The 23,226-nt window shown below is 39.8% G+C and overlaps 1 protein-coding gene across 1 annotated transcript in view; it reads right to left on the bottom strand.

The window, feature by feature from the left end:
• Nucleotides 1–20,960: 20,960 nt before the first annotated feature.
• Nucleotides 20,961–23,226, bottom strand: part of LOC139297890 (ryanodine receptor 3-like) — an 80,754-nt gene continuing 78,488 nt past the window's right edge. The window contains 3 exon segments of the mRNA XM_070920700.1: nucleotides 20,961–21,056; nucleotides 22,290–22,341; nucleotides 23,054–23,154. Of these exon segments, the coding sequence (XP_070776801.1) occupies nucleotides 20,961–21,056; nucleotides 22,290–22,341; nucleotides 23,054–23,154 (249 nt within the window).

The following is a 23,226-nucleotide window of genomic DNA, read 5'->3' as shown; positions in this document are numbered from 1 at the left end:
TGGAACTGAAGGCGTCTTGACTGAGGACACTTAAGCAAGAAACCAGGGTCCTATGGTCCTATTGCTTTTCTATCCTTACTGTGTGACCATTAACTTCATGATGCTCAGAAAAAAATGGATGTTGACAAGGAAGAAGAGGACAGTTTGATCTGACATTACTGTGATATTATCTCAGTTTGTTTTCTACCCGGTCAGAGAGTAGATGTGTCCTGTTAAGCCATGAACTGTTATTTCTTACCCAAACTTCACTCTGAGTATATGATTCAGCACCATCTCTGCTCACAATTACATCGACAGTATATCGTCTAACCCAGATTCAAATACTACAGTATAATCAAAACCTTGCATGTCTATTTCAAAAAGAACATGTACTCAAAACAGACACAAATGGTCCACCAAAGTTTTTGGTTAAAATTACATAAATGATAGCTTCAAAGACGGATCACATCCCAGTTCTGAAGTATGAGGACACACGTTGCATCAAAGCACTTCTACATTTGCAACTTGCTACTAAGTCAAAGACATCTGAGAGACCTTTTACACCACAATCCCTGCTTTCTCAAAAATACAACATTTTAATTTGAACATTCACCCTCAAAATTGTGTATTTGGCCCCATTAGATCCTGCTACCAAAAACAGCCTGACCCAGTTTATAATGTGGGTTTGAACAAGCGACACCAAGTTTTCTGCCTCCAACAATGAGAACGCCTGCTGACCCATAGGCCTAGTTCAGTAGGAAGAGAAAATTGCTCTGATGCTTCTACATTCACACGAAAAATCTGCTTATATAACCCACTGGTACGTGAGCTGTGAGGTAGGTCTGTGATGGTTTTGTGTAGCCTGGTGTTGTGTTTGTGTGAGAGTCAAAGAGAGAGGGAGAACATTTGGGTTCACAGATGAGTGATGTTGCTCCATTAACCTGCAATCATTCTTGCTTCGACACTGCAGCTCTGCAATAGAAGAGCGATGCTCGGAGGACCATCTCGTACCTGTTCCCCAGCGCTGACGGACCGCTGCACCAGCTGCATTCACAATGATGAGTCAGGTAAAAGGTGCAAGGGCAGGCAGGAAGTGCATGACAAACAGATGCCTCACTGACACCTGAACGAGAATGTGCGAGTAAGTCAAACAATTCAAATGATTTGCAGGATGTGGCATAAACTTTAGAGTTAGGAGTGTTTTTACTTCATGGAGAGTTATGAAATGCCATAACCAATGATGCAATGGGGGCTAGAAGCACGTAGGAGCCGTCTACCCACATTTCAAGAAAACATTTTTTATCAGAGAATCTACCCACATTTGCTCAGAGTTTTGAAGGCTCCTAAACGCCTCACACTGTTCTCTGTTTTGAAGAAAGGATTGTTCGTTCTATATATTTTGCTTAAATTTTATAACACATCATCACTGTTATCCGCCTCATTTGAGTCCACCCACCGCCTACTGGGTACATCGGGACTGTCCTCTTTACAAAAGCTGACACAGTGCTGGCACACTGCCACATTTAGTAGACTAGAAAAAATGAATGCAACTGAAGAGTCCAACAAGTGAGTGACTGGACCATTAGTTTATTCAGATAATGCAAACAACATGGACTTGACCATGGTACAATCATACGGAATTTCTTTCACTATGACTTCAATCCACTGAATTTGAGTACTTCTTCAAATCTGGTTATAAGTGACATCAGCTAAGCAAGGGAAAGGACTGGATTGTTTAAAGGAATAGTTTCACATTACACTTATTTGCTTTCTAGCGAAGACTTAGATGAGAAGATCAATACCACTCTCACGTGTGTCCATTAAATATGAAGCTATCATCAGCGTAGCATAGAGACAATACATACAGGAAACAGGGGGAAACAGTTAGCCTGGCTCTGTCCAAAGGTAACAAAATCCACCTTCCAGCATCTCCTCAGGTCACCAATCAACACATTCCATCTTGTTTAAGCTTTAACAAACTGAAGAGTAAAAACAATAAACTGTGGGCGCTAGATGTTTCCCCCTGTTTCCAGTCCTTGTGCTAAGCTAAGCTAACAGGCTGCTTGTGGAAGCTTCATATTTAGCGTACAGATATAAGAGTGGTATACATTTTCTCATCAAACTCTCAGTAACAAAGCAAATTCCTTCAAAATTGATTCTGTTTACCAAAAAGGGTCAAATGTTTCCTTACTTACATTTCCAGTTACAATATATCACTTTAAAATATCCATTGATAAAGAAGACATTATATTATATTGGGATGGAGTTTACAGTTTTTAGAGTTGTAAGACTGGAAGTGGAATTGCTTTTTCTCTTATACACTGAGCGTATAACACACTGAGATGTCAATCCCCCCAAAAGGGCTGTAAAGAACAGAACCCCACAGACACATATAATTGAGCTATAGCATACAAGTCATGCATAATGAGAAATGGTATCTCAGGTATGGCGATAAGACGGAGGTTTTGGTGGAAGGGGGAGTCACAAACAACACAGCCAGTAACAGGAGAGTGCAGCTGGTAAAGAAACATAATGACCACAGTGGCAGCGAGAGCTCGCCGGATAGCAAGGAACTATCTCATTATCTTGATTTAATGTGATTGGGAAGTGTTTAAATGGGATTGGTAATCAAAGAGTCAGCTGATATTGAACTGCACTGCAAGAGCTAATGTGATTCTTCATTCATCATTTGTCATTCGTAATCAATGATAATGAATAGTGTCTGTATGCAGCCCTGTGGAGGCAAGAGATCAACAATTTTGGGAGACAAGCTAATCTTCGTACCTTTATCTCAGGTCATTACTCCTCTGCAGTTGCTTCAGAGTTTGTTCCTACTGGCACATTTTCTGTCCCAACCATTAGTGTTGTACCAAATAGCAAACATCCCATAAAAATGCAAGACAGCCAAGTGCATTTGATGTTTAAAGCCATTTAAAATGGAATACCTTTCTCAGGAAACCTTTTGAAGTTTCATTTCAAGTCACTGCAGTGGATGTGAGCCAGGATTGCTTTTTTGCTGAGAGCGCAGCATTCAGGAAGTTCCAATTGTTTCAAATGGGCTGCCAGATGATTTAAATAAGAGGCTGTTTCACAGTAACAATATTTTTCACTCTAAGCAAATGCATATCGATCATTGGAGAAGAATGTCCATTTCCTTGGATCACGGTGTGTGTTGCCATACATTGCCACTCAGCGTACTGACTTTAAACATTGTTTAAATTGATATTTTGTGCTAGATCCAAAGAGTTACATTCAGTTCAGTTACATTATCCTTGTCTTGTAATTTCCCCTGTCAAGCTACTTCAATTGCTGCCACTGCTTCTGGTCTTGTAACTTTATACAGTAATCTTATTTTTCCCCCTTTTCTGATTCTTTTAAATTTACAGTTAAATTCAGTATGTTTTACATTGAAATGATGAGGTGGTTATGCTACACATTTCTCCAAAATTGAAACACACGCCAGACTGATGAATGACACCCCAAAATAAGTAGACTCATACTAGCTTCAACTAGCCTGAATCAACAGTAAGCCAAGTGATAAGTGGAAATGATTTTCAGCACACTAATCTGGGTATTTCTTTTGAAAACTGGTAAAAACCAAAAACAAGGAGCCAAATGACGCTTGTTTGTGCCTTAGCTAAAACAGTGCTCAAACAAGGATTTAATCAAGTGAATATCAACTTACTTAATAAGAAAAAAGAACACTAAGGAACAGCCACTCAGCTCAGCATGGAGCAGCTGAGGAAAATGGCAAGACATGGACAACAATGACTGCTTACCTTAAAGGCTCAGATCCACCTTCAGGCAGTGTCGCTTCCCCCCACAGCTGAACATCATTATTCATCAGCAAACCTGTGGAGACGACGCAACAGCAAGGGGAAGAAGAAAGGAGAAAAAGCACAATATAAAACAAATACGACGTCCATAGGCATCATAACATATATTTCTGAAGCGTATACTTTGGAGATTTGTTCTTATTGTTCTATACTAAAATAATAGTGTAAATAGTAGAGAAGAGATTCAATCACACAGTAGTGTTGAAGACAAGACCTTGTGTGGAGCAAGACTGGTTTGCTTTTTGTCATCTTGTGAAATTGAATTATTGTTTTCTTTTAGGTTTAGGATATCAAAAACAGCAAAAAGGAGCATTTTAGATGCAATTCAATGATGCACTATGGAGGATTTTCTTTTTACCAATATGAACGGCTGTAGCGTTGTTGGTAAGCCAGAAATGGCCTGAGAGCACAAGACTGTGATGCCAAACTTATCATAGAGGTGGATATTGAGCTACAGCAGCAGCCAGTGGAATACCGAAATCACAAGCCATAAGAGGGTTTATCACTATTCTGCTGCGCCGTGGGCTCTCGTCACGCTTGCTTCTCTGAGCCTGTTGGGCTCACCAGACCAGACATTTTGCAAAGAAGTGGATATACGGTCAAAGTCTAGATTAATCTTCGCAAATGAAGTGACATCTCTCCGTGAGTGACCCGTTTTAGGGCAAACGTCATAGGACAAATATGACAAAAGGAAAAAAAATGTCAAAAACAGGATTGTACATTAATCCACTGTGACTCATAACCACGAGAACAAAAGAATATGTTTTGTGTTCTGCATGGTGACTCATTCACTTTTCCCGCCTCCTCTTCTTCGTTTCTGTCACTTTCGTTCTTCATCTTTCTCCCTCTCTCCATATCTCTGTCCACGTTCCTTGGAAAGCATTTCATGCCTGAGCAAAGTGCATCTGCTTATCTTCATCCACACCCCATTGCCCTCCTTATGGCCTGAGGTCCACAAGCTTTGAATTTTTCCGCTGACAGACCCACTAGGGTTTACCTCAATTCATACTGATGCACCTGGGGACCCATGTGTCGAGGGCTACACACTTAAAGCACCTACAGTGTACAAAAACAGTGCAGATGTACAGAGAAACGACTCAAAACGTCCAGCTCCCTGAAGCCCTGAATACCCTGCTGGATATTCCAACATGCTATTCATACAGCTAAACATGTACACATCTGTCACAACCACAGACAGATGACAGACACAAATACACTTTCAAACCCATGAAACACAGACGCCTCTCTCCCACTCTTGTCTGTACATATGCTGTCTGGCTCCTGACATTTGCTGTCCAGCATTGGTTGGAGCGGAGCTGTCAGAGCACATCTCATCTGCTTCCTGTCGCACTCGCACAGCATCAATCCCCCTGTGACTCCATTCAGCTCAATGGCAAAATGCCTGCGGAGGAAGGACAAGGGAGGTAATTCCTTAATGGCTCAGTCAATGGCAGTGAGAATCTTTGATTCAAGTTTTAAATTAACAGTGTGGAATTCAGGCAATGTGACTTACTGTGTGATTGATTTGATGAAAAGAAGGACATTGCAACGTCCCTCAGACCACCACATACATTTCATGCTTTCAAATGGCGGGTGGTGATGTTGCATTCATGGCAATCCTGTATTCATCATACAGGATTGTATGTATCATCAGATCATTTTATAGTAGGTTCCTTTCCATGCAGAAGCTGTCTCCTGCTCCAGACATAGATGTGATGAGGTTATTTGTATTCATACTGGTAGGAAATACCATTCTTTAATAATATGTTGACCAAAAATGCGATCTTTGTCCTTACATATCCATGTCCAAGAATATGGCATAAACCTCTAGAACTTTAAAAACCTATGATTAGTGATCATAAATCTGCTATTCACAGACATTCCACTGCCCATTTCAAGATACTTTATTAAGCATAAACATAATATTGGGAAAGTTAACTGCAGAGGGTTTAGAGAAGTAGAAATCCCACAGCAAGGAGGAGACACTGAAAAACACTCTCACTCCGGCTTTAATAAGAATTTTGACCTCACATCTTGTCTGTACTTTATTCGTGGCCTTACTGCAACAGATTATTTTAGGTGGGCAATTAAAGACTGTGCTGATTACATGTGCGTGACGCAGCAGGTAAGCAGTTACAGCTCAACTTTCATTCTTTTTGTGTCATTGTTTATACCTGTGGAAGGGTAGAAATACTGAGAATTCTTCAAAGAAGGGCCGACACCCAAAATGTTTCTCTGCGTGTTATTTCCGGGCTGCTATTAAGAAGTGAAAAAGACTCTACAGCCATGCTAGGTGTTCTCTGAAGAACATGCTAATCCTAGCAGCCAGGTTTCCATCCAGATGTAGCACAAATTTCAACTGAATGTCCAGAAAATGATTGTGTGTTTCCATCCACTACGTGGTGGTGTAATTAAAAGAGCAAGTCAAACCTCGGTCAAGCGGTGGAAAACGGTGTGGAAAACATGATGGAAATATGCCATTTATGTTTGTTTCATGTGTTCATTTGAGAAATGTCACAGTCTCCTCATCGGTCCACGTAGATCTTTTGTTTTTGTAGGCCTGGACGATTATCGGCTCCGATATTAAGCATTTTCATAATTATCATAATTGTTGTTTTTTTTTAAATGGATTTAAAAATGCGCTCTGATGCAGCCGCCTCTCTTTTCTGTATAATTGTCTTTATGTAGACCACCTCATGCTGTTGTCTTACTGTTGTTCATAGTGAGTTTATTATGGTGGGATATAATCAAATACTGTTTACTAAGTAGATCTCAGTTGATTTAACTGAGAGGTGAAAAGGTTCATGTCCCTTCACAAATACAATACAATTTGCATAAATGTTGCATTATTTGCTTGTTACAAGCTTAATATGCAGGTTTGATATCTTTTCACACATTTGATTTGTGCAAAGATAAAAGTGTCCAAAAGTGTTGCAATTTTGAACAATTACAATTCATCATGAGGGGCCATAAATGTGTGTAACAAAATGAATGGCAAGGATTCCAATAGCTGTTGAGATATTTCAGACTGGACCAAAGTGGAGGTCCAACAGACACTGCCATCCTTAGATCCAGCCGGGTGGCATTATACACTGCGAGTGCAGATGTTTTTGGTCGTCTTCTTTTGTGATAGCTATTGTCTATGCACCTGTGTTAACAAAATCTGTTAAGAAAGTGTGTATCCCTATCTACGAGAGAGAGGATTTTTTTTAATCTCTGTTCTGCCACCTTGTATGTTTTAGCAGACGGGGTGGCACCTCTACCACACAGACCTAAAAGCCCAGTTCTGTTTTTTTTTTTTGAAAAATATGAAAGAATGATTAATTATTTTCAGAAGGGAGCACACAGCTGCCTTTAGGTGCCAGACAACAGCAACAGAGAGCGGGTGCAGCAGCGGAGAGGTCTTTTGTGTGACTTTAATATTCTGGCATTAGTACTATGGTCAAAAGCATGTGTGCAAAGGCAAACTGAAGGCAGCGCGGAGGCTTTTGATGTCAGGTTCTTTTGTGTGCAAGCTTCATGGCTTTTAATGAGGCAACCTGCCTCATTATCAGAGCTCTGCGAGGCCCTGACACAGCCACATGGTGGGACCGCCTCTACTCGCTGTTCTGAAGCTACAAATTACAGCAGTTTAGCCCCTCACTGGGACTAGAGGCCAACCTAGTCGCCCTTTCTAATGGCACCCGAGGGACACAGAGTTGTACATACACATCAGTTTGGCCAAAAGCTTCACAGGAGATTCCTTTGTCAGTCCTATTAGAGTGAAAGTTTGAGATGTGAGGCCTGAATTTGGGATGTTGTCCCTATCGATTGAGTGGAAATATTCAGCAAGTTGTGACACAAAAGGCGGCAGTCTCTAGTTTCAGCACAGCCTCTGTTGTGACTTGTCTCTCATTGTGTTTGGCAGTAATTTACCGGCACAATAGCTGGAAATAAAGGTTTCCTCAGTCATGCCAAGACTGTGGCCGAACTTTAATTTCACCCGGGGACACTTTAAAAACAGCACAGCCCAGCAGGGATGGAAATATCATCAGCAGAATCAAAGTAATATGCTTCACAGTTTGTTAAATTCAGATTAACAATATTTCATTACCTGCTCTGCAGCTTTCCTGCCAGTTGCTTTAATTGACCTTTTTTAATATGTAAATACCAGTTTGTTCTTTAAACCAGATTATTTTCCCCAAGCTCTTTATACTGACACCTTAATTAACCTTGCCATTATATTGTTAACCAAGAGTTAATTCAGCTGGAATTCAATTTTTTAAACAAAAGCTTATAATGAAAGAATTATGTTGTTTTTTTAAATTCGCAATCCAGCTGCCCTCTCTTACGTGTTTTTTTCATCCTTTCTCTTTCCCTGTGTCTTATTAACACTCTAACCTTTACTTTGACTTTATTTCATAGAATGAGAATAAACGTTGAACTTCCTGAGGGAAGAAAGGGATGAAATCACTTCCATGTTTTGGGAAAGTCAAGTCGGGGAAAAGGTGGAGGATATTTGTGAGCAAGCAAATATTAGTACTATGGGAGATGCTACTGACACCTATTCCTACTTCCTCCTGCTCTCATCACAGTGCAGACATCTGAAGCATTCCCATGTGATCTGACCATTAACAACAAACAGTAGCTTCCAATGCAGTCCCCCAGACTACTACAGTGGTTTTGCATGTTTTATCCATTCATCAACAAATTGCATTTTGTACTTTAGTGCTGAACAAAACTCCAAACTCCAAAACTTAAGTTATTGACTTGACGCTTAAAACATTTAGACAAGTAATTCATCACAGAGATCCATACATCTGCTTTATTTCTGTGAAAGTTCTGTTATCATCTCTTGGTAATACAGTGCAGCCAGGAACCAATGAATACGCTTGCTTACTTACTTACTGGTGTTTTTACAGACGCTCTATCACCAGGTCGCGCATCATTTAAGTCAACTGCAGAGCAGCTTGAGTTTAATGTAAGACACTACCAAATTGTTATTATCATTTTCAAAATTCCCATTTAGTCTTTTCATTTTTTTACCCAGCAGCTGACTCTCAAAGTTTGGATGCTGGAGGTTAGCAGATTTTACGGCTACTTGGGGGCAGCGTAACAAGCTATAAACACAACATTGGCATATTGTCACCTTATAAAGTTGATATGGCTATCATGTTAGCAAATAGTTGCTAATTTACACATCCAGCAGTTATGGAGCAACATTAGGATTCATTTGGAGTTGTTTTTGACCACAGATATGAGTCCAATATTCATTTTCTTTTTAGCTCAGTTTTGGTTTTCACCAACTCCTGAGGGAAATATCGAGCTGTTAGCTGTTAAAACCTTCACTATGTTCACCAAAGAGTCGCTAGCTTTGTCTGTTTTCCATTTATCAGAGCTTTTTTGCTGAAAACAGCTGCCTGCGTCTGGAAACTGCGTTAATGAGAGCTGTGAGAGTGAGCCACAACAGTAAAGTTGCAGGCCCTAAAACCAAAACAATAATAGATGCTGTAAAGCTCTGTAGAGCTGAGGGGAGCTGCAGAGTCGAGTCATTCAAGCTTTGACAGGTTGTCACTAGCAACACATTTCACAGTCATCTGTTAATATAAAAATAATGATTAATGCAGCTTTAAACACACTACTAAACAGGAGAATCTACGTTTTCAGAACAGTCCCTCTTCACAACTCCATCATGATACCATAAATTTGTCAAAACAAAGTTCAAGTCTCGATCAAGTGTCGATTGATTTTCCTCTCATTCTGCATTAATTATAACCAATGGGCTGCCAGGAAGGTGGGTAATCAACTGAAAAACTTACAATATGCTTTGGAAGACAGCAGGCAGTACAACAGTAAAAAAGTATGCATAATCTGTAGTTCAACGGCCTAAAACAGCAGTAGGCATGATTCTCATCAGCTAAATGAATCAGCTAAATGAACCAATAATGATCACTGTAGAAATGTATTTTGCCAATTTAACTTAACGTCTTTGTGTGTGTGTGTGTGTGTGTGTGTGTGTGTGTGTGTAGTATATAGTAATATAGTCATAAGCAGATGGTTTTGTCCTGCGTGGGCACCAAGTCCTGACCACAGCATCTTTTCACCACCTTCAGAAGATCGGAATCTGTGAGGTGGACAGGTGCCAGGCACACCTGAAGAGACCAGTCCTTGACACTGTGGGAGAGGCCTGTTAAAGGTTCCTTGACCCCTTACAACAGATCCTTAAAAACACTTTCAGACTGTCCTTAGAGAGTTAACCAAAATATCTGATTGTGTGTTTTTGTGTGTGTTCGAGGGCATGCCCAGGCTTGCTGAACTTCATTCCAAACTTAGCACAGGCAAAAGTCACCCTGCTTGTTCTTGATGAAAATTGCGCTACATTAAAATAGTGTTTTTTGCCCAAAGCAGTAGGCAAGGTGCCGAATGCTAATTGGGTGAGATGTCTGTCAGGAGTCCCATTGCCTGCGGGCCATTTACCTAGCAACACCCCAACTCTCTGATAAAGTGTTTATTTTGGGCGTATAGCCAGTGCCCATCATGTGGTCCCTCATCCTCCACGCAGACAATTCAGCATCCCACCACAAACCAGCAAAGGATTTGCTCTCACATACACATCCTATCCCTTGAATTTGGAATTAAATCACTCCAGCCCTGCTGAATTCCCCATTTGGGTGAACCATGCTGTTTTTTGTCTTTCCATATTGTTTCAGCTTTACCACTTTGTGTCAGATGTGGAGTTGAGCATACAGACGCACTGTTGCTTGACTTTGTTGTGAATATGTGTGTTGGCATGCTGGCGAATCAGTAAGTACAGTATGTGAGGTTCCTTGTTGTTCATCAGTGAGATCCGCCCATTTCAGTAATCCTTGAATAATTAATTGATACATATAATGTAAAGTGTACCCTTGATGAAGAGAGATGAGAGAGGGGAGATGAGAGAGACACTCTTAATGGAAAATAAACACAGATGGCCCCCCCAACTGCTGAGAACTCCCGATGCATTGGCTGTCAGAAGTATGGCCTCATACAGCTCTGCCATTGAGTAAATATTAAAAGTGACATCTCTTCAAAAGTTTGAGGATGAACCAGGGCTAATTCATAAAGTGCACTTTGATGGTTTGAAGTGCCATACTTGTCTTTTTAGGAGTCTCGAGCATGAATCTTTAATTTCCATCCTAAATAATGTGCCATGGTTTATTGATGAGATTCACTTTCCTGTGGTGCCGTGTGCTAATTGGTCGAAGTTGCACTAAGCTCTCCGAGTTGAGTGATAAGAAAATAAAGCCAAGGTAGCTACTTTGGATAACTTACAGTACGCAGGTTGTGTTTCCAAAGGTGTTGCGTGGTTACAAGTATGGAAAGCTTTGTCAGAAATACTTGAAAGATTTCCACAACTACATTTATTGTACATTGATCGTGTCAGCATGATAAAAGTGTGTCTTCCAAACTAAAGAAAATGACATATTTTGTGTTTGTTTAGCAACTGGCTAATATGGGTATTTCGTTTCATATTGTGTTTAATATTATAGATATTATAAAGCCTTTTCATAGTTTTACTAAAGTGTGCGTAAGCTAGCAAGCCTGCTATATTATATCTCATCAATATTATCCTTAGAAAAGTAATTACATGAAATGGTTAAGTTAGCTTTGCTCATCTGAATGAATGTTGTACTATATAAAGTGTGTATTGCAGTACCTGCAATACGCTGTATAAGGCTGAGCATGCTCAAAACAAACAAGTTAAAGATGCATTTCATATGTGATTTTCCACTGATTATAAGGCTACAGAGCTATATTCTGTTAGGACATTAAAAGATGGAAAGTTTGAATATACATGCCCACTTCAGTGCCTCACATCCACAATGCAGCCAATTCAATTCATTGGAAATAAGTACCTCAGGCCCCCAGCCCGCTCATTCCCTGGTCGAGACCAATGTTCATGTGTTCTGGGCCACCACTGTGTTAAATCTGCCCTCAGCAAAGGCTTGGGGTCACCAGGCTTGGAGATTGTCAGCTTGGGGCTGAGATAGTCCCTGTCAAACTACTGACTGTGGAAGTTAAGTTAACTGGCTCGCTTCATTATTACTGCTTTGCTTTTATCTTTATTATGCTGAGTACTGCCTTGTTTCAGCTGTTTTTATATTTGGTTGGTTAGTATATTAATTTCGTTTGACATTTCATTGCACTTTAGCTTCAACTGTTTGTTCTTTTAGACTGCTTTCAGTCCTGTGTATTTTAACATGTATTTATTTACCAAGTATTTCTCCTGGTTGAATATTTTCTGTTTCTTTTCTTTTCCATTTCTGGTTACTGACATCATTTCTACTTACTTAAAGGCGTTGTTTGCACAAATTGTAATTGTATCCTTGTGATCGCAGCTGTATGTGTTCATTCACCTTAAGTGTGCTACTGTGTTTACCCCATCTGTGTTATTTATTGCAGAGCTTCTGTGTTTTTGGTGTGGAATCTGTAGGCCATTTAACAAACAACCCCCCCTTTTGCACTCAGCTGTAGCTCCCCTGAAGTCTAGTAGTAGTCCTTTCATTTAGACAATATTAGTTCTATTCTGTTGTGGTTGTTTTGTATTGCCTTCATTGCATCTGTATTTTAAACATTAGTCATTTTTTACATTTTTACAGACTAAAAAATAAATTGCTTTCTGACAGATCTCAACTCTCTCTCTATTGGTGGACCTGTGCTGATGGGAACCCTCCCGTTGTGTGGCTGAGAAATTAGGTGAGAAATTGAGTCTGAACTCAGTGTACACAATGAGTGTATTCTTTGGGTGAAAGTCCCCAAGGTGGCGTTACTGATAATTTGGCCTGTAATAAGACCTGGTCAAGGCTTCTTCCCTGCTCGGTCACACTTCTTTAGCTCTTACAGTGTGTTTGTGGTGAGTTCACAGATCTACGTGTATGTAGCTTTTGTTATCCATCAGTTGAAGAGTTAGACCATTCAGCCAGTGATGTTACACTACACACGGAAGTTATATTTCAGGTGTTAGACATGTAGCTGCGAGGAAAAATGGGTAACCTAACATGAATAATAGAGGTCAGAAATGGCTTGCTGTTTGTTTTCAGCCATTATGGATGAAAGGACACTCATGGCAACTCTTTCCTCCCTGCATGCACCAGTCGAGGAGAGGGGAGGTCACAATCAGAAGCAGCGGCGGCAGACCCAGAATAGCCGTTATTACGAGCTAAATCACTGCTGGTCATTCATCAACTGCGGAGATGTAGTGGCTGGCCATCACCAGTCCCATCTCTAACAATGATTGCGGCTTCGTGGTTGCTGTCAAATTACAATCCCAATGTTTCATCTGCAGTCAAAAATAACAGAATTAAAAGATTCACAAGGTGGATAATGCAGCTGCGATTGTATCTTTAATCAATAACTTATTGTTCCATTTATCTCAGTGCAAGACAACTGTGGCAACATAAAACCCATTTCAGATAACGATAAACTTTAATACTGGCTTTGGACTCTAGTGACAAGTGCCTGCATTGTTTTTATGTGCACAATAACCTAAAGCTGTCTAAGCTAACAGCCAAGTCCTGGGGCACAAAATTTAATAAAGCGGGAGTGAAAAACAACAGTAAATTGCCTTTATAAGCTCGTGTCATGTTGAAATTACCTGTGGAACGCACTTGAGGCTCCCACACGGATCAAATGACATTATTGTATCTGTTTTCCCTTTTCAGTGCTGTCTAGAGCAAAATTATATAATCGCACACTTCTTTTATTAACCTCAGGGCAGCCAAGAGATTTAGAGGGCTACTTGTGGCATATGTGCTGTAGCTGTTCCACTCCATGTTCGGCTACAACAGCCTCTCTTCAGACATCAATCACCGGTCATGCCTCAGGTGGTCAAGCAACTGCAACTCCTCTGCGATTTTTTTTGCAGATGTTTGTGTTTGAAATCTATAAAAAAAGTTGACAATGAAGTTGCTTTCGAGCGAGTTGCCGGCTACCTGCATTACCAGTCTGTACATCACAGGCTGCTATCCACTATCCACTTAGCATAATGTATAATAATAGTATAATCATGCATCATATCATCATGCAGCTAAATAGAGCAGGCTATATCATAAAATAGCAGAAATTATTAGAAATATAACATAATATGAAACATCAGCATGTTAGCATTGTCATTGTGAACATGTTAGCATGCTGATGTTAGCATTTAGCTCAAAGCACCAGTGTGCCTAACAGCCTCACAGAACCGCTGGCCTAGCTGCAGACTCTTGTCTTGTTATTTCTTGTTATATATGAGCTTATTCTACAACTATCAAACTTTCTCTGATCTCTTCGTGACCTGCACCGCCATTAAAAGAACAAGTAACCATAGGGCAGACATTTTTACCCACCTCTATGCACAAGCCTACATCCTATGACAGAAGGTCCACTGGGACTCCTATTTCCCTTATTCAATACACCCACTGCTCCAAATGGCACAAACTGATTCTGGCTAACATCCAAGGAAGAGTAAATGGGCCATGAAGTGGAAATCCAAAACTGCTCAGAAGAATGGAGGAAGATGTTGAAAAGCTTTTTGACTTACCGCTGTGTCCTTCCTTGACTCGCATTAGTCAGCATCAGTGTCAACCCCATTCATACTCTGAGTTGATAATAACATGTATTATTCATGGATAGGAGGAGCAAGCAAGATTAAATTAAACAATTACTGTCTTCATCATCATCATCATCATCTGTTTCTGCTTATGCCAAGCACTATTGCAAATGTTCTTTCCAGTTTTTCATTGCTGCTTACTAAGTGTGAATCACATGATCGAACAGTAGTTATCTTCGTCTTTATGAAGAGGTTGCATCCTGCTTTGAAAAAGTATATACAGGAAGCTTGCGGCACTTTGAATGACAACTTGGTGATTGAAAACAAATGGCTAATTACTGTACATGTTGACACTCATCAACTACAACCTCCAGAAGGATTGCCTTGATTAGAGCCATCCATTTGCTTGCAGAAGACAAGTTTAACCGTTTCTTTTGGCTTAGTGTTCTAATTGGAACAAAACGTTTAACTTTTTGCATGGTTTGTTGTAGAAATTGTCGGTTGCTTTCTCTGCCTCACACACTTGTTCTTTTTTTCTTTCTTTCTTTCTTTCTTTCTCACTGTTCACTCTGATCTCTCTGTATGATGCTCTCATCTTCCTTTCCTCTGTGCTCCATTTCCTCTGCAGACTTAAGCCCACCTATCTTAGGATCATATCTCAGGGTTTGTGGCCTGCAGGAGAATCTTTTTTTAGAAAAAAAATATATAAAAGGAATAGTTTGATTTTGGGAAATACAATAAGATTAGATGATTGATACCACTGTCATATTTGTCTGTTAAAACATGAAGCTACAGCCAGCAGGCGGTTAGCTTAGCTTAACACAAAGACTAAAAACAGGGGGAAACAGTTAGCCTGGCTCTAGCACATATCGTAAAATCACAACTTGTCATATTTACAGTTCAGTTTTTGTACAGGTTAAACAAACGAGATATGACGCGTTAACTAGGGAACATTAGCGATGCTAGTGGGCGGATTAACTCCCTGTGAAAGCTAGGAACGGACGCAACAACCATGTTCCTCTCTTCTCTGTACTTTTATGAAGCAAGTTGAGATGAAACGGCATTTTGAGAGTATCTAACGTCTGTATCGTGATGCATTTCCAAGAGAAACAGGACAGGCAGGCGGGACATAACTTTGGGAGGAATTTGATTTGAATGTTGAAAAGTGGGCGTGTCATAACTGACGTACCATGCTGTTGCTAGCTAGCTAAGTGATGAATCTTAGCTCTGTACCGCTAAAAGTTGTAGATTGATTAATGGGTGGATGTCATGATATTATTGGTTGAACCTGGTTGGTACAAGCTTATGTACGCACACAATCTCTTCATTTAAGAGCTAAAATACAGATCTTACAGTTGATGAACATCTATAATCAAAAGTTGATCTGTACACATAATATACAAGCCTGAAAAGTCATACTCCTCTTATTTCTCATTCGCCCTCTCCAGGTATGTTTGGCCTGGCGTCAGAGCTGGATGTGCACTTGACTTGTCCTCTTGCCGTATCAGCGCAATAGAACACCCATGGAGTACGAAGCAGCCTGTTCAGCTCACTTCAGGCCTCACTCAGCACCGTTCACCTCGCATCACTGTCCGTCTGCACCGCTGGCCTTTCAGCACTCTCTTACTCAACAGCAGCGGGCTAAAGTACCTCTGTCTGACCTTGAACATGTAACAGATCTCCTAGACCACAACCTAAGACCTGGTTCTCTGCAGAAATCCAAGGACAAGACAAGTCAATTAAACCAGAGATGTGTACTTGATGTACTACTGTAATATAAATGGATTGTTTAATCTGTCAGGATTTTAGTACAACAAGAGGGTTTGTGGTTTCATTTTCAAGTAGAACATTGTTTTGGCAGTAGCCACTTTCAAAGAGATGTGCACACACATAAAACACGTTTGTTCTTGTAGGGGTTCTGTCAAATCTGCCTTAGGAAGATGAATTAAATAGGAGTTGACAGAAGCAGCTCTTTTCTCTGTCAGATAATAGTGAGTGAAGGGTTTCCCACTCACACTTTCTAAACCACAAACACTCTGAAAAGTGCCTTAGTCCAGCATGCATGTCCTAGAAAAACCACAGAAGAAACTTCACCAACTGTGTTTTAGCGTCCTCAGACTTTGTCTATTTAAACAACCCAGATCTATCAATCTAATCACTTCACAGCTAGAGGAAAGCCTTAGATGCTGAAGATAAGAACATTGTGTCATTCAAACAGGCTATGAAGGGAACGTTGGTCCTCACATAATATTACATATAACACATCACATCAATTTTAGATTCACACACTTTTCACCTGTATTCCCAATCTCCATCCTTTTTGCTCTGTCTCTCTCTATGCACATAAACTCTATTGATGTTGAGTGTATTTGCTGAAGGTCACTACCTCCCACAATGCTGAATCAGTAAACACTCATTTGTTACTATTTTGAGGTCACTGTTCCTCCAAATACAAGGATTCTGCCTAAATGAGCAAAAACATTTACTGTATAATCTCAGAAAAAAATCTCATCTACAGCACCTTATTGTTTTAAGTAGTTACTTGAATAAAAACAACAGCCTACCAGGGGTGATGCTGACTGAACTGTCTGTCAGAGGTGTTTGTCTGACAATCAGTCTGGTGATTAAATAACACAACTTCTCCTCAACACTCATCAATCTTGAAATTGTGTCTGATTGCATATCATCCATCCAGTCTTGGTGGCTTGTTTCTCTTTTGACAAAACAATCACAACTCGAGGTCCACTAACTTTTTTTCTCCGGAGCTTTCAATCACAGCAAAAACATGTTCTTCATCAGCGGGATGGATCTGTTCAGTTGTCAGTAGAGCTGAAATGATAAGTCAATTCATCTGCTACTATATTGGTAATCAAGTAATTGTTTTAGTCATATTTCATCAAAAATGCCAAACAACCAAGAAAAATGTCCTCTGATGTATGTGGTTGAAAGCTCAGGAAAGAGCTACAGTAATAAGTGGATCTCGAGTTGGGATTGTTTTGTCAACTCTTATCCTCTTCCCTCTGCATACCTGGTCTAGCTGTTGAGGCGTTGTTTGTTGTGTGGTGTCGCATAAAAGTCTCTGACAGGATGCATCAACAGGACAATATGCAGTGACTTGTCACCAGTTGGAGGTTTCTCTGCAGGTCACCGGCAGCAGGTGACAGCCCGGATTGTGACTCAAGCTGCTCTCTTTTTTCCTCCCGACCTATCTGTCACTCCACAGCAGCGTGCACCATGCAGGGTCCAGGATGACAGGCCGGATACGACTTTCAGCTGCATTACATCAGCAATAGGTTATTTTGTGGGACTCATAGAGAGAGGGGAACAGTCGTCATTACTGCAAGCAAATCATTTGGCATTTGTTGGGAGATTACACAAAAAATATTGGATACTTAAAGCAACACAGATGGGGGGCAAATATCACCAAATTATTGTCTTACATAGTCATTTTAAACCATAGCCGTTTACGTTTAAAAAACTAAAGCAAAGTTTTAGAGTCTTATAAATTATGAAAAGCTGTCAGGTCATCCACCTGAGGAGGACAGTGGTGGAGTGAAGTGTAAAATATCCCATGGGTCGTGTCATTCCACCTTAAACCTCTGGCCATGTGTCCTGTTTTATCATGGCTCTACGTTGGAGATCAAGCCCTTGGAGTCCATGTGTGAGGAGCTGTCAGCAACTAGCTGCCCGCTAAATGACCCCCTCGCTTTACTTTGTCCCATTTCTTTTTACAGTCAGGTAACATCATGGAGTAACTGTGTAAAGGCACTTGAATATGTCACTTCTTCTCAAGGGAGTTTGTTGTCTTTACCCTGTTCATGTTTTGATTGAATACATGTTTCACTGTTAAATTAAAGTTGTCTATTTAAAAAAAAAAACCCAGAAAGGAAGAGTTTGACAACATAGGAAATACACTTGTTTGACTTCTTGTCAGGAGTTAGATGAGGAAATTGAAACAACTATCTTATCTATCCATTAAATATGGAGCTGAATAAGAAACACAGCCACCAGAAACGTTAGCTCTACTTTAGCAACAGGGGGGAATAGGTAGCCTTGCTATGTCCAAAGGTAAAAAATACTCCTACCATCACACAACAAATTTGATATCATGTGTTTATTAGTGAGCTTTAGAAGTGCTAGCTGTTTCCCCCTGCCCCAAGTCTAACCACCTCCTGGCTGTAGCTTCATATTTAGTGTATACTTCCCAAAATGTCAAACTACTTCTTTAAAGAGACATGAGGATATTGTAAATGTGCTTGTTATTGTATAGAGCACAACACATTTATAGCTTGAGTCATCATAACATCTGAATTTAACAATGAGTGAGCAAAACTGTGGACAAAACTTCATTAGAAATCTATATTGTGTCTGCACAGGATATATAACACAATACTACATTATGTGTTAGCTATTGGTACATTATATTAACATATTACAGCCTTGTTTGGTTTGTTGGCAACAGAATTGAATGTTCACTTCAAAGCTACTTCAAAGCATGAAAAGTCCAATATTTCTAATATTTGGTGAAACACGACTAAGCATGTTCATAAATTCCCTCAACAAGCCGTTTGAGAGGAAAATTACAGGCCTAACCTCATTTTACTGCCACCAGACTTAACAATGCAAAACTAGAATTTAATAGGTATAATACATCTCCAGTTATTTGATGGCTTAATTGTTGCTATTTCATGTCGAGAATGGCTTCCCACAGCTTTCATTATGTCAAATTATTGAGAATGATCATATCAGTGATTTCACACATTATTGTTTTTTCTGCATAATGGCCACATAATATGCTAAATAATGCAGGAGCCCCTTTGCTTGTTGGAGCATAGAATATCATATCTGAAACTTGAGTTTCCTCTGATGTTGCCTTTGCTTTACACAGTGCACTATATTCACTAAACTATGAAAGTCACAGCTTTTTAAAACAAAATGTGATGAATGTAGCTTTTTAATCTTGCAGTTGCTATTCATTGTTTGGAAGTCCCTTTTTAATTTGAAATATATAATTTCCTCACAGTGTGCTGGAACCATAAAAACCAGTCGACATGCTGGAACTGTTACAGGCGTAAGTTGAGGAGTTGAGCAGGCAGAGCTGCTCTCAGCAGCAGGCTGCAGCACTGTGTGGTGCCTGAGGTGTGGTGACATGATGGGAGCTGACAGGTGGCACCATGGGTAATAGGGCTAAAACTCCCATCATGCAGCCTGCTGAGGCCCCCATCCTACCTCTCTGACCAACCAGAAGTGCACATCAACTCTTACCACACTGTAATTAAAGGCTGCTGGATGGTCACAGTTATGATATAGCTTTGAGGTTTAGGTGAGTCAAATTAACATAGAACTAAAGCCAAGGGCTGTTTGCACACAGCAGGTATTTTATTTTGAAAAGACATGGATTAGCCGCAGAGACAGATGTTGCATCTTGCTGATTTTTTGGGACTGAAATGACTCACGATCTCAAGCTTTTAGACTTGAAATAACTTGACCTGTTATGATGTTGATGTGAACAGGTTAAGGGACACTTTTAGAAGTTGAAATGTATTTTTTTGGTTTATTTAGAATAAACAAAGTTCACAGATCCCAAGTAATACCATAACAGTTAATATGTCTTGCATTGATTTCTTTATTTTTTCCCATCAAAAGAAATGCACAGATCAGCAAAGCTACTACATACAAATGGCCATACAATAGCAATTAAATTTTTGTTCTTGTTTGACGGTGTTCAGTAAATTCCGATGTGTTATTTTTACACTTTGTACGTTGAACGTTTGCAGTTATGCTGCATTCAGCAAAAAATCAGTCAAATCAAACCAATGCTGTTCCTCCATGTTCAAAAAGTTCAGCCACAAACTACATATCTGGACAGCTACGTATTACTGCTCCAGGAAAATTACTGTACTTACATACAATAAAGAAAAAACAAAAGTTTTGCATAGCTTCATTGTAATGTAGATACAGTACTGTAAGGCACTTCATGAAAAAATTAGGCATTTTTTTTATCCTACATAATAAACTTTCCACTTCATTCTAAAACTTCATCTCAATATGCAACGTTACAACATCTGAAAAAAAAAGCTTTTCTCATATCATATTTTTGCACACTATGTAAATTTACTGTACTCCTCCGCTTTTCTTTTGGCATTAAGTCTCAAGTTCAACATCCTCAAAATATTGACGTTGGGTTCTTGTGCATAATATGACTGACACATTGTCCCATAACCCCACACAACCCAGTGTTTCTCAAAAAGACCCCCCCAAAAAAAATTGTGCAATGATTTGGGGTTATGTGGAGTAAAAGGCAACACTCTGTCAAAAATGACCCCAAAACTTAAAAAAACTCAAAATGTCTGAGCAAGTTACAGGTCATTTCCTCAAAGACTGGCACTGTACCGACGGTGACACGGGTACATCTGACACGGGTGGGAGACGTTTCTCTTTTTTAAGATAAAAAAGTAGTTGTCTTGTCCCCCCTCAGGCCAGTCTGAAGCATTGGTGGGATGACTGTGTGGTGTTGTAGTCCAGCAGCTGTACGTAGGACTACGTGGTCCAGCAGCCCACTTAACATGGGTAGAGGTAAAGAGGATGCATCTGCTCTATCCAAGCTGATCTTCATACTGTTTGCGAAAGCAATCTCCAGCTGGGAAAAAATCCCAGCAGCGCTCCTGGTACATCTTCCACACATATGACTCCTGGAGTCAGACACACATAAATGAGAAGTAATTCACATTTTGACATCAAACATTGTGCACAGGCATCCAAAGATATGCTGAGACACGGGCTGAACAATTCATCGTTGGAGGAAAACATTTTCTTGCTTATAATTTACATAATAAATGCTGTTTAATGAAGTGAAGGATGAAGTTGATGGCCATTGACTCTACTGTCAATAATGACAACTGCCATTATTGCAGTTTTTATTGATAGTAACAGTGATTATTATAGCCAGATTTATGTCACATTTATGTCAAATGTACTCAGCTGTAGTCAAATAACATTAACGGTGACTTAACAAAACACCAAAACAGAAAGTGTGTGTACTGTCATTTTGCTCTTCATATAAGGCCGACAGAGTGGCAAGTCTATTTGAACATCAATTTCAGACAGGTAGCTAGCAGGTAGTGAGCTAGTTGTCGAGTTTAAATGACAGACAACTGGTGAACAGAGTTGTTGGAATCTCACAGTTATGTTTTAAGCTCTGAATTGAGACTTTCAAGATTCGCTTTGAAGCAGCCCGTCCTGTCAGTGCATGAAGCTAATGTTAGCTAATGCAGCTACAGAGTAGAGCTGTCAACTTCAGATGTCATCAGTTCCATATCAAAACTTTGTGACTTACCAGAAGTAAGAAGACATTATTACCATGAATGGCAAACTATGCAGTTGTCATCAATAAATATAATGGCAATTTTGCATGTCATGAATATATTTGAATATTATCAAGCTTACCACTCATGTAATATAGTCATAAAGGTGAGCTAAATTGGTCTATAGAACGATAGAAGGATGAAACAAAAAGCGACTGCATTATTTTATCTGATTCTATTCATGTGGAAACAAGATTTGTTTGTGTTAATGCTTGACAATTAATTAATTCATTAATTACTGAGTAGACCACAAATACAGGTCTGTAGTTTAATTCATTAAAAGAAAATAATCACAATTTAAATTAACAGCAATATTGGTCTGAAGATATTTCCCTTAAATCATTGAGCCTCCACACAGACACACAGTATCTCTGACAGTCACAAGAAAATAATTGTTTCATGGAGTTTTTTTTTCTTATTATTATTTTGTTGGGGCATTTTTGCCTTTATTAGATAATGACAGCTGAGGAGAGACAGGAGGTGGGAAAGAGAGAGGAGATGACATGCAGCCAAGGGCCTAAGGACCTTCCTCAGAGAAAGGTCATTAGTGTTATACTGTACCTGGCCAGTGTGCTCTGTCTCATCCTTGTTGATCAGGTACATCAGGAAAAATCTTTAGGAAAAAAAAGGCCAATGAGACAAAACAAAAATGTCAGACCAAAAAAAAGCATGACAAGGTTTCACATTCTTCTACCTGAACATCGACAGAACGGAGAGTAGAAAAAAAGGCTGTATTAACAGGAAATATCACATTTTGTGTTACTAGGAGACCATTTCTGACGCAAGTGTCAAACAAAGTAAAGCTACCCCATCTCCATCACCGAGTCACCTGTCGTTTCCCAAATCAAGTGTAAATGGCAACGGGCCGCTGTATCTCTGTGGGCATCACAGCATGCCAAATCATGATGAATACTGTATGAGAGCACGCTATCGCAAACCTATTTTCCAATAAAGTTCACGGCATTAAATATTAATGAGGCAACATAATGAGGCCGCTCTCATATCCTCTGGCCAGCTGACTGTGAGTGCAAATGGACTGAGACTTTCTATTGTCACGGGCATTACACCGAAACACTGGATAAGCAGGGAGCGCAGGGGAAACACAGAGACAGATGGAAAGAATACCTGAAGGGATCTAGTGTTCTGGATCACTGGGGCCATTAGTGACTTTGGCCCTGATGCCGTGGTAATGCACTAAAGCCATCAATCATGTGGTTAAATTACAGAAAAGAGGCAACGCATGTTGGTGAAAGATGACGATAACGGTTATTAATACATACGTAATAAAAAGCGTTATATAAAATGCTTGAAAGTGGAATACTCACAGGTAGTTGGCCAAATTGTGCTCTTGTAAAGTGTGAGTCTCAAAGCCGTGAGGTGTTGTGTCAAAGTAGTCATTACCGATCCCACAAATGAAGCATTTGGTCTGAGGACAGAAAATGAAAAGATAATTAGATATAACACAAAGATAACACATGCCCTCGTTTGTTTTTCTTTG

Source organism: Enoplosus armatus, chromosome 15 (genome assembly GCF_043641665.1).
Source record: "Enoplosus armatus isolate fEnoArm2 chromosome 15, fEnoArm2.hap1, whole genome shotgun sequence".
In the NCBI taxonomy this organism is placed as follows: domain Eukaryota; kingdom Metazoa; phylum Chordata; class Actinopteri; order Centrarchiformes; family Enoplosidae; genus Enoplosus; species Enoplosus armatus.
Note: the sequence above shows the minus strand (reverse complement) of the source record. Positions and strands in the feature narration are given on the sequence as shown.